Source organism: Physeter macrocephalus, chromosome 18 (genome assembly GCF_002837175.3).
Source record: "Physeter macrocephalus isolate SW-GA chromosome 18, ASM283717v5, whole genome shotgun sequence".
Lineage (NCBI taxonomy): Eukaryota > Metazoa > Chordata > Mammalia > Artiodactyla > Physeteridae > Physeter > Physeter macrocephalus.
Window position 1 is genome coordinate 48,604,635 of NC_041231.1, and position 12,257 is coordinate 48,616,891.

General features: G+C 38.5%; 1 protein-coding gene across 1 annotated transcript in view; it reads right to left on the minus strand.

Annotated features, from left to right (window-relative positions):
- Nucleotides 1-12,257, minus strand: part of ULK4 (unc-51 like kinase 4) — a 591,889-nt gene that overhangs the window by 378,357 nt on the left and 201,275 nt on the right. Inside the window, exons 26-27 of the mRNA XM_024117044.3 lie at nt 10,374-10,425; nt 10,177-10,271 (exon numbers count right to left, since the gene is read on the minus strand). Of these exons, the coding sequence (XP_023972812.1) occupies nt 10,177-10,271; nt 10,374-10,425 (147 nt within the window). The remainder of the gene's footprint in view (nt 1-10,176; nt 10,272-10,373; nt 10,426-12,257) is intronic.

The window sequence follows — 12,257 nt, forward strand, 5'->3', positions numbered from 1 at the left end:
TGAAAGTATGCTTTATACTCTTATTTTTGTAGAGGGTGTTTTCTTCTTAATTAAAAAAAAATTTTACTGCTGGAAGTAAATAATTTGAAAATGGAAGTTTACTATTCTAAGCACTCAACTAAAATTCTTATTCTACCTTTGAAAATTAATCATCAGTTCCTTCATTTCAGTAGACCTTAAAAAAATCTGGTACATCTGACAGCACAACAATTAACATGTTCACACCAACTGCCAGGCTCCTTACCCCACACAAGGTACTGTCAGGTGTACAGGAAAAACGTGCCTAGGACATGACCTCTACCACTGCCAATGGCAGAGCAGATGATTCAGAATGCCCCTTTTGAGGAGAACAACTAACTATAAAAACTAGACACAACACTGCTTAAATCTTCTTTACAATATTAACTGCCTAAAAAGATGTTAAGGAATTCCCGAGGCCACATCAGGTTGGCAAAATTTCAAAAATTTGACAATACAGTATTGGCAAGACTGTGGAGAAACAGGCACTCTGATCAGTGCTGGTAGGAAAGCAAAACAGTAAACCCATGTGGAAGGGACTCTGGCAGGATCTAGCAAAACTACATATGCATTTACCCTTTGATCCCACAGTCCAGGAATTTGCACTGAAGAGACACCTCCAACAGAAGGAAATTGCACATGCACAAGGTTATTTGTCTGTGACTGAAAAGATTAGAAACTACCCAACTGTCCACACATCAGAGATGGGTTGAACAACCTATGATATACACACACATGACGGAGTGCTACACTGCTCTTATGAAGAAAGAGATGGAATAATTTCCAGTATTCATACTAAATGAAAAAGCAAAGTGCAAAAGAGAAAATATAGTATGTTACTTCTTGTATAAGAAAGAAAGGGGAAATAAGAAAACATTATCTCTACAAAAAGAAACACTGAAAGGACAAGCCAGAAAACGAGACTGGTTACCTATAAGAGTAGGGAGGGTATGACGGAATGGTGACGAAGTGGACGGGATATATACCCGGGGGGAGAGGGGAAGGGAGTGATGCTGCTCTGAATATGTCTGTTTTTACAGTTTTTACTTTTGGAAGCATGCTAACCTTCTACATATTCAAAAAATAAAATCAAAAAGCATAAGAAGGGGGCTTCCCTGGTGGCGCAGTGGTTGAGAGTCCACCTGCTGACGCAGGGGACACGGGTTCGTGCCCCAGTCCGGGAAGATCCCACATGCTGCGGAGCGGCTGGGCGCGTGAGCCATGGCCGGTGAGCCTGTGCGTCCGGAGCCTGTGCTCCGCAACGGGAGAGGGCCCTGCAACGGGAGAGGCCACAACAGTGAGAGGCCCACGTACCACATTAAAAAAAAAAAAAAAAAAAAAAAAGCATAAGGGAAGAAAAGAAAACCTAAAATTGAACACAAACTGAAAATAAATCAACTATATTTCAAATGAATATTATTCAATATGACCACACTAAAAGGGAAGACAGGGTACTAATCCAAGTATTGACTGTACACTCTGGCCTTGCTTGGGTGACATCTGGGAGGTGCGGGGCGGGGGGCGGGAATTCTGCAAACAAATCCTGATTTCATGAGGTTTGTTTTCGTACTGGTTTGGGTAAAGCAATTCTGCAACAATTTCAGACATATTATAACATGAAGCAAATGAGGAAATGTGCTGATGTTGCTGGAAGCCAGAATTTTTACAAAGGAAGAAAGGACACAAAAATATGGAATGGGGCAAGGCAAGAAAGAACCATGTGAGGATGAACTGGATTTGAAGACACTGGTGTGAACTCATGATTTCAAAATATGTTTGTGTGTGTGTACATGTATATGTAAGTATGCATACAAGTGTGTCCTGTGTGTGTTCATACGTGTACTTACATGTATATATTTCCTAGCTCTGTTTCTTGGAAGGGTCTAGAAGCTAAGACATCCCAGGAGAGAGGAGACACTTAGCACCCTGATCGTGGTCTCTAAAGCCATTTCCCACGAAAGGGAACCAGGGTTCCTCAAAGAAATGACTGATTCCAGAGCCAGGTCAGGTTAGTTACAAACTGAGGCAAGAATATCTTGCTGTGACACAATGTAAAAACTCACTCAAAAAATGAGAGGGTATGTCACAAGGACAGAGGAGCCAACTTGAAAGGCCAAATCTGATATAATTAGAGCACCAAAATAATTATAGTAATGAAGCCATCGATAAAAAATAGGAATTTGTGGTAGACATAATGATGGTAGAGAGAAAGATGTCCACACCCTTATCCCTGGAACCTGTTCATTTGTTACCTTACACAGCAAAAGGGATTTTGTAGATGTGATTAAGTTAAGGAACTTGAGGTGTTTATCCTGGATTATACAGGTGGGCCCAATGTAAAATCAAAGGTCCTTGACAAGAGGGCCAGAGTCAGAGAAGAAGATGTGACAACAAAAGCAGAGGTGAGAGAGAGAGAGGGGAGAGAGAGATTTGAAGGTACTACAACACTGCCAGCTTCAAAGATGGAGGAAGGGGTCACAAGCCAAGGAATGCAGGCAGCTCTTAGAAGCTGGAAAAGCCAAAAACAAACAAACAAACAAACAGATTTTCTCCTTAGATCCTCTAAAAGGAATACAGGTAGGCTGACATGTTGCTTGTAGCCCCGAAGACCCATTCTGTACTTCTGGCCTACAGAATTCTAAAATAATAAATCTGTGTTTTTTTAAGCCACTAAATTTGTGGTAATTTCTTATAGCAGCTACAGGAAACTAACACAGAATACAAGTCCATGTCAATGATAGATAGATACATACATAGATATGCTAATTCATATCAGTTAACTTCATTTACAAAATAGGCTTGGGCTTCCCTGGTGGCACCGTGGTTAAGAATCCGCCTGCTAATGCAGGGGACATGGGTTTGAGCCCTGGTCCGGGAAGATCCCACATGCCACGGAGCAGCTAAGCCCGTGCACCACAACTACTGAGCCTGCACTCTAGAACCTGGAGCCACACTACTGAGCCTGTGTGCCACAACTACTGAAGCTCGCGCCCCTAGAGCCCGTGCTCCTCAACAAGAGAAGCCACTACAATGAGAAGCCCGTGCACTGCAACCAAGAGTAGACCCCACTCACTGCAACTAGAGAAAGCCTGCACACAGCAATGAAGACTCAATGCAGCCAAAAATAAAACGAATAAATTGTTTTTTAAAAAGCCTCTAAAAAAATAGGCTTAAAAAAAGGCTTACATTAAGCTCTAAACACTTTTTTATTAGAAAAAAAATTTTCATATCTATGTAAACTTTTTAATGTAACACAAAGATTTACTAATCCTAAGTGTATAACTTGGTTAACTTTCACAATATAAACACACTCATATTACTAGCACCCAGATAAAAATTTTTTTAAAAAGGCACTTCCAGGGCTTCCCTGGTGGCGCGGTGGTTGAGAGTCCGCCTGCCGACGCAGGGGACACGGGTTCGTGCCCCGGTCCAGGAAGATCCCACATGCCGCGGAGCGGCTGGGCCCGTGAGCCATGGCCGCTGGGCCTGCGCGTCCGGAGCCTGTGCTCCGCAACGGGAGAGGCCACAGCAGTGAAAGGCCCGCGTACCGGGGGAAAAAAAAAAAACAACAAAAAGGCACTTCCAGGACATTTTGGACAAAGCCCCCTTGTAAACACTTAACTGCCCTTAGGGTATCCACTAACCTGACTTGTAACTGATTAATTTTCTCTGTTTTTAAACTTAATGCAAATAGATCATGTTATTTCATACTTGTTATCTTTGTCACAGATTAACTTCGTAAGATTTATCCATGTTCTTAAGTGTAACTACAGATCATTCATTTTCCTTGCTGCATAGTATTCTATTGTATGACCAAACCATAGTTTATTTATCCATTAGATTGTTGATTGGCATTTGGAAAGTTTCCCATTTGGGGCTATGAGCATCCTCTATATGTATATGGGTGAACATATGCTTGCATTTCTACTGAATGTATATTTATAGGTGAAATTGCTGAGTCATAATATATTTATGTTTACTTTAAGTAGCTACTACCAAACAGGTTTCCAAAGGAATTGTACCAACTTACATTCCCACTAGAAGTTTCTGAGAGTTCCATTTGCTCTACATCCTCACCAACTCTTGGTACTAACTCAAAAATTTAGTTTCATTCAAGTTAAACTACTCATTGTTTACTAGCCTCCAGCCTTCAGTTTAAAAACTTACAAAAGGACAGGCTTCTCATTAAAAAAGGTATTATGGCTTAGCTTAAAGCCATGGCTTAAGCTTTTACGGCTTCTTTTTAAGTTTAAACAGATTATATTTTAGGCAACTTATGTATAATACTGTTAGAAATTTCTAATAAAGAATCATCTTTATTTTTCCCTTTGCTATTAATAACATTTTTTTTGAAACCACCATGAATGGGAACAAATTCTCTGTACAAACCAAATCATTATGGTATTTCTAACTGCTCTGCAAGCCACACTGATAATTTCCAACTCTGAGGCACTAAATGATCCAAACTATGGGAAAAAAATGTGAGTTAAGTATTTGTGCTCAGCAAGAATTAAATGCACGTAACCACTTCCATATAACAAAGTACTGACCAGTACCCTTGAATATCGTTTGTGCTAACATTTCCAACAATGTGATACCCTTTGCGGTGCTGGATCTTTAATTTCATATATTCCAGTCATGCTCAAGAAGAGGTAATTAGAGGATTTCCCATGAGTTACAGCATTAAAAAAATATTTTTTAGGAAGTCCATGAGTTACAATGATAGCTCTCCTATAGTAACACAGGCTGTCCTTTCAATGATTATTATGGTAGCACTTCATGATTAGAAAGTAAACTAATTAAATGTCTAATTAAATATAAGTATAGACATTTGTAAATACTGGATCTTAACAAATTATCCATGGGGTTACTGCTCATTAAGGAAAAGAATCAATAAGCAACACTCAAGCAAGTAGTATCTCAATGGAAGACTGAGAAATCATTGCTAAGAAAGTGACCGTAACAAACAGGCTTTCTGGCAATAGTGGGTATGGTTATTTGGATTAATTCTCTCACTGAAAATTCACAATGAAAAATTGCCAGATAAAATATAAACAAACAAAACCTTAAAATATTTAAGACCTGAAAAGGCAGTGGGGGAGCTTTCCTACCAATTTCTGAATGAAAGCCTTAACTACAGAGTTGAGTAGAACATATGAGCATGGAACTGATAGTGCTCTGCAGGCATTTACCAATACCACAAACACAAGGCTCCAATGGACGCCTGTGGGACCAGAGAGACAGAGGTCTGAGTTCACGTCTGGCCAGCGTGTGGAGTTTTGGGAGTCTTCTACACGGAGCTGGGCACTTTGGGGCGGGTGTGGGGATGATACCCTCAGAGTTAGGAAAACTAGATCTAGTCACCAACCCCTCCATGTAAATTCACACTCCTGGGAACTGCTGAGAAGGCTGCCCTGAGAAGTTATGCTCTCAGACCTACAGTCTCAGGAATTTTCACACTGGGTACAAATGACGGTGGTCTGAAGTAGCCCTGACTGGCAGGGCCCCAACAAATATGAAGCCTCTTGGAGGAGGGAACATCCACACTAGGCTTGAGGGAATGCCCACAAACAGATTTCAAGTCCCATGACCAACACGCAGTAAACGTTAACAAGGTGTGCTAGAAAACAAGACGAAGTGCGTATGAGCAAGATATAACAGACACCACATCACAGTCTTCTGACACTGAAATTATGAGACAGTGTAAAATAACTACATCTAACAAATGTGAATAAACAAAGCACAAACTGGGAAATAACTATAAGGAACAGGAAATTATAAAAAGCAATACAGTAGATTGAATAAAACAGACAAGCAGAATTTCTAGTGGCAAAACAACTTCTACACATGAAAAACAACCAAAATTTAAAACATTGTGGATGTATTTGGCACCAGATTGAACACAGAAGACAGAAACAGAGCAAAATTAACCAGAATATAACACTGAGAGAGAAAAAGGTGAAATATACAGAAAGACAGTAAGAAGTATAGAAAATACACTGAGAAAGTTTAATATACATGGGATCTGAGCTGCTAGAAGGAGACAGAGCGGGGGAGACAGAAGATAAGCAGAGATGAGGGTTGAGAATTTTGCAAAGTTGAAGAAAAAGGGACAATCCACAGATTCAAAAAGTACACAGAATCCTCAGCAGAATAAACAAAAAGAAGTTCATATTTAGTTACGACACAGTGAGTCTACAGAAACCAAAGGCCCTCCCCCCTCCCCCCCAAAAAAAGTCTTAAAAGGAAACAAGGAACAGAGAGACAGATTATCTTCACAGGAAAAACCAACTATCAGTGAACTTCTCAAGAGCAACAATCCAGAACATAAGATAATGAAATAGTATCTTCACAGTACTAAACAACAACAAAAGTAACTGCCAACCTAGAATTCAACACTCAGAAAAAAAAAAATCTCCCTCAAGAAACAATGACTTTGGGACTTCCCTGGTGGTCCAGTGGTTAAGACTTCGTGCTCCCAGTACAGGGGGCCTGGGTTCAATCCAGGGTCAGGGAACTAGGTCTTGCATGCTGCAACTCAAAGGTCCCGTATGCCACAACTAAGACCCGATGCAGCCAAATAAAATAAATAAATATTGGGGGGAGAAAAAAGAAACAATGACTTTATCAGACAAAGAGTTTGCCACCAGCTCACCCAAAGCTAAGGAAAACTGTGAAGGATGAATGTCAGTCAGAAACAAGTGAACCCAGATGGAAGGAGTGAGAAGTAAGAAAGAAAGAAAAGCAAAAAAAGTAGTAAATATGGGGTCAAAGGCAAATGAACATCATATTATAGTAGTAATAATGAGTATTCTTTTATAATTTCATAACAAAAAGGAGTTAAAAAGAGAAACAAGACAGACTTTAAAATATCAGGCAAAAGTTACATATATATCATGAGAGGACTAAATGGAGTTGGGTAGGCTATGGCCTGTACTTTACTTAAAGAAAAGATCATTTCTTTTTAAGTTCAGCTTTTGCTACCAACCTTACATAGAGAAAAAAAAAATTCAGAAAAAAGTTAGCCAATAGAAAAGATAAGAAAGTAGAAGTGAGAAAAGAGAAAATATGTATGACAAAGCTTGAAAGAAGATGGTGGAATGAATCTAAATATACTAACAATTACAGTAAATGTAAATGGAGTATATATTCCAGGGAAAAGTCAAATTAGATTTTTTTAAATACTATATGATATTTACTTGACACAGATCTAAACATAAGGACAGAGAGATGTTGAAAGGAAAAGAATGAGAGAAGAAATATCAGGAAGCAAGCAGGTATGATTATATTAAGCTGGGACAAAACAGATCTTAGGACAAAAACATTACTAGAAAATAAAGGTCACTTTACAATGAGAAAAAGGTCAATTTCATAAAATGACATAATAATTTTAAATTTGCATGCACCTAATAATATGGCTTCAAAATAGATAAAACATAAACTACAGAACTACACAAGAATAAACAAATTCATAATAGCCTTAAAGAAGATTTAGAAACACTTCTCTTAGTAATTTCTAGGACAAACATACAAAAATTAATAAAGAGAGAAAAGATTTGAACAAGATAACTAATAAATTTAACCTAACGGACATAAAACTGAATACTGCACCTAAGAATTGCAAAATACCTATTCTTTCCAAACACATACAGAACATCTACCAAAAAATTCTGTAATGGACTATGAAGCAAGTCTTAATAAATTTCAATAGACTGAAATTAGAGTATTTCTCTAACTTCAATGCAATTAAGTCTGAAATCAATTATTAAAAAAAACTAACAAGTGCCCATATGTTTGAAATTTTATTTATCTTAATAACCCATGAATGAAAGCAAATATTTTAACTGAAAGGTACCAAAAGTGCTACACACCAACACTTGTGGAATACAGCTAAAGCAGTATTTAGGAGGTAGACATGATCTTCAATGCATATGTTAGAAAGGAAGAAATATTTTTAAAAATCAACTATCTCAAAAAGTTAGAAAAAGAATGCAGAATAAATCCAAAGAAAGGAGAAAGGAAGCAAACAGAACAGAAATTAACAAAATTAAGCAAACAGAACAGAAATTAATAAAATAGAAAAGAAACATATAGTATGTAGGAGATTAGCAAAACCGAACACTGGCTGGCTCTTTGATAAAGTTAGTAAAACTAAGAAACCTCTAGTTATATTGTTCAAGAAAAGAAAAAGAAGGAATAACAGTAAATAGCAAATATTTTTAAAGGATATATTATTAGATTACACAAACACTAAGAAAAATTGGCAAGAAAATACTATGAACTTCTTTATGCCAATAAATTTGAAAAACTACACAAGAAAACCAAAATCTTAGAAAGACATGGACAAGCATGTCATAAAAGATTATTCCCAAATGGCCAGTAAACATTTGAAAAACCACTCAGCCTCATAAGTAGTCTTGACTATACAATTTAAAACTATGGTGAAACATCACTATACACCCATTCATTTAAAAGGCTGAAATAACAAGAATTGGGAAGAATGAGGACATGAGGTCCTGCAGTGCTGGCGTGAAAGTAAACTGGCACCACCTCTCTGGAAAACACAATGTCACTTTCTAGACAAACTGAGTTTGCATATTTCCTATAATCACTAATTCCATTCCTATGTATGTACCCCAGAAATAATGCATGCTTATGTGGAGCAAAATACATAAACAAGAATATCTATAGCAGTATTGTTTGTAAATGCCAAATACTAGACATAGCCTAATGTCTATCAAGGATAAATAAGTAAATAGTGATATATTCATATACTCAGGTTTCTACAATGGCACACTATACACTCATGAAGAATAAAAGCACAAAGATACTTAACATCATGGACGTTACAAACACTGAGCAAAAAAAACCAAGTCACAAATGAATACACACCGTATGGAAACAAAGAGCAAAAGCAGGCAAAACCAGCCTATATTGTTTAAGAATGCAGGCACAGGCCCACAAAGGAATGCACAGGCATGATTACTATGAAAGGCAGGATACTGGTCCCCTCTCCAGGGAGGAAAGGATTTGTGATTGAGGGGACTTTGGGGCTCAGAATGGTAACATTCTGTTTTGTTTTTCTTTTTTAACTGGGTGGTTATTTCTTGGGCACTTGCTTCACAACTAGTCATCAAACTACACACACTTTAATACACTGTATTTTATATTTTATAATAAAATATATTGAAAAGAAAACAACCATAAAGAGCTGGTAGACATTTCCTACCCTCAAAAAATAATTATCCCCTCTCTCTTGAGAATGTATCATTAAAGTCCTAAGCTTCCATGTAAGAAGTTGGGCCACCCTGAAGTCTCCCTGCTGGAGAGACCCACAGAGATGGAGAGAGATGCCTGCAGAGTCCCAGCTGGAGGCAGACGTGTGAGGAAGTGACCTTCAGATGATTCCAGCCCCAGGCACTACTGACTGGAACCTCCTGAAAGACCCTGAGTGAGAACTGCCTTGCTGACCTAAGTCAACCCCTAGAACCAGGAGAGAGAATATGAAAATGATTGCTGTGGTCCTCGTCTTACCTGGCTCCTTTTCTTGAGTGCTTTCTGCTGATGACAACGTAGTCACAAAACTTTCCTCCCTCGTCTAAAGTCATCACTCAGCTCACCTAAGGATCACCCTAAGGCACAGGTTCTCAAATGGGGGCAATTTCGCTGCCCAGAAGACATCTGGCAATGTGTAGAGACCTTTTTGGTTGTTGCAACCGAGTGGGGCTGGACTGGGTGCTACCCTCATCTACTATGTATAGGCTAGGGATGCTACTAAACATCCTACAATGCCCAGGACATCCCCTGCAGCAAGGAACTGTCCATCGCCAAGTGCCCATAGTCCAAGGTTGAGAAACTCTGTTCTAAGAGTCTTCACTGTTGGTTACAACCAATAATCAGGCAAGGAGTAAGAAGTAGCATGCTGGGGGTAAGCTGTGGACCAGAAGGGAAAGAGAATGATGAGCAAAGAACCACCAAAAACAAGTCAACAAGGAAGAAAGGGATTTCTTAAGTTCATCCTGTCAAGGGGCAACTTTTCTCAATGGTTATTTCATGTGAGGAACATATATGAACCAAGCATATGTAAACTAGTCTTCTCATATACAGAATTACCAAGTAAACAAAGAAGTATCTTTCTCCAAAGTTGCCAGAACTGACCGTAGAGCAATAGTCTTTCAATAAAACAGGATACTGTATCACTGCTTCAAAAGTCGACAGGGTGATCCTGATAAATTCTTCTGATGCCATCAGTCCTAGAAATACAGTTAACTATTATAGATGTTTATTTACATGTCCCAAATCATAATATCAGAATACCTTAAGCAAAGATGTAAAATGTCCCATGGTCTACTCACCTATGGCTCCATCTATGTTAGTTTCTCCTGAGTCTACTGATTTAATATGACTCTGTAAAAAATAAAAATGTTAATACAGATTTTCAACTAGCTCTGATATAAGAACCATGCACAAAAAAAAATGAATATATGATCCTATAGATGTTCACCATGATGAACTCCAGGCAGTAGGAATCAAGTGATTTTTATCTTCTCATTATATTTTTCTACAGTTTCTAAATTTCATGTGATAAGTAGGCATTAATTTCTTTATCCAGAAGCAGAAAGATAATATTTTTAGAAAGTCTCTTGAGTTAATGCACAAAAGTCATTAGAAATTTTTTTTTTAAACTTGGATAATTCTACACTACACATGAATGGTAACTGCAAATAAATAATATTTATATGACAGTCCTTAAAAAAATAGTAACATTTTGCCCAAAACTCTATCATTCTTAATGAAATAATTCATGGAAGGCATTAAGTACTATATACATATGATGAACACTATAATCATAGTTTTTAAACATGATCATATGAATAGTATATATACACTATAAACTATAATCATTTTTAAATATACAAATCACTACCAGTGAAACTAAACGTTAGAATAAAATCAATAGCAATATAAGCACAGAAAGGTCAACCTGCTAAAGTGAGGATAATCCAGTTGACACATAAACCATTTCCAATGTGCCACACTTACTCACGCAGTACATTGGGACATTAGTGAGGATGGCACTGAATCAGGAGTAACAGTCATCTCAAAGGGAGGTCAAGCTTTAGCTACCCTGAGCATCAGTACTACACCAAGATGCAGCAATTAAAGACCAGTCTTCAAAACTCACCACTGTTCTGAGACCCTCCTACATACTTAGTACACCGACCCCAACTCCCTTAACTGTGCCCCACACACCATGCCCATGCCTCCCGGTGGGATGACCCCCAACAATGTTTCAGAGGCAGGCCTGAGCAGCTCAGCTGTGAACAACCTGGGGTGAACCTCCCAGACCCTAACTGAGTGCTTCAAACAGAAGGGGTGCTCCGTGAACATGATGTGAATGAAACCATCACTGCCCTGGCTAATAACAGGCAGAGCACCTGTGCTGGTGATGCACAGAGACACTGCAATTGAGTCCCTGCCCCTAGCTCACAAAATAATACATATATCATATTTTAGATATGATAACAAATAGCACATAAAATATAAGATAGCCTTGGAATAAAAAATAATTAAGTCAGCAATTAGCCTGGAGTGGAAAATATCAATAGATCTTACTATAATCCAAAGATTTTCTTAAAATTGTTGGTAAATATAAAAGACTATAGAGTGTCCTTGTCCCCACGGTGAGCCACAGCCACCCCCCACCTCTGCAGGAGACCCTCCAACACTAGTAGGATGTGGGATCTTAGTTCCCAGACCAGGGATCGAACCTACAGCCCCTGTATTGGAAGCACGGAGTCTTAACCACTGGACTGTCAAGAACATGAGATTTTTTTCCCAATCTTTAATGTGAGAACTGGGTGGAGCTTCTGGAGGTAAAAACCACACGTGTGCCCTACCTTAGACTGAGCCCCCAGGAGTTTTTAACCCTCAAGCTAGTTCATGCTGACTCTCCAATAATTCATCACAATCACTAAAGTGTTCCTACAAGTTTATTATGAAACATACAAACAGTTAGGAAATATATGAGTTTGTTTCCTTTAAAAAATGAGCTAGAGGGTTTCCCTGGTGGTGCAGTGGTTGAGAATCCACCTGCTGATGCAGGGGACATGGGTTCGCCAAATTCAGAAAAAGACAGACAGGACGAAAAGGCAGAGGGCTATGTACCAGATGAAGGAACAAAATAAAACCCCAGAAAAACAACTAAATGAAGTGGAGATAGGCAACCTTCCAGAAAA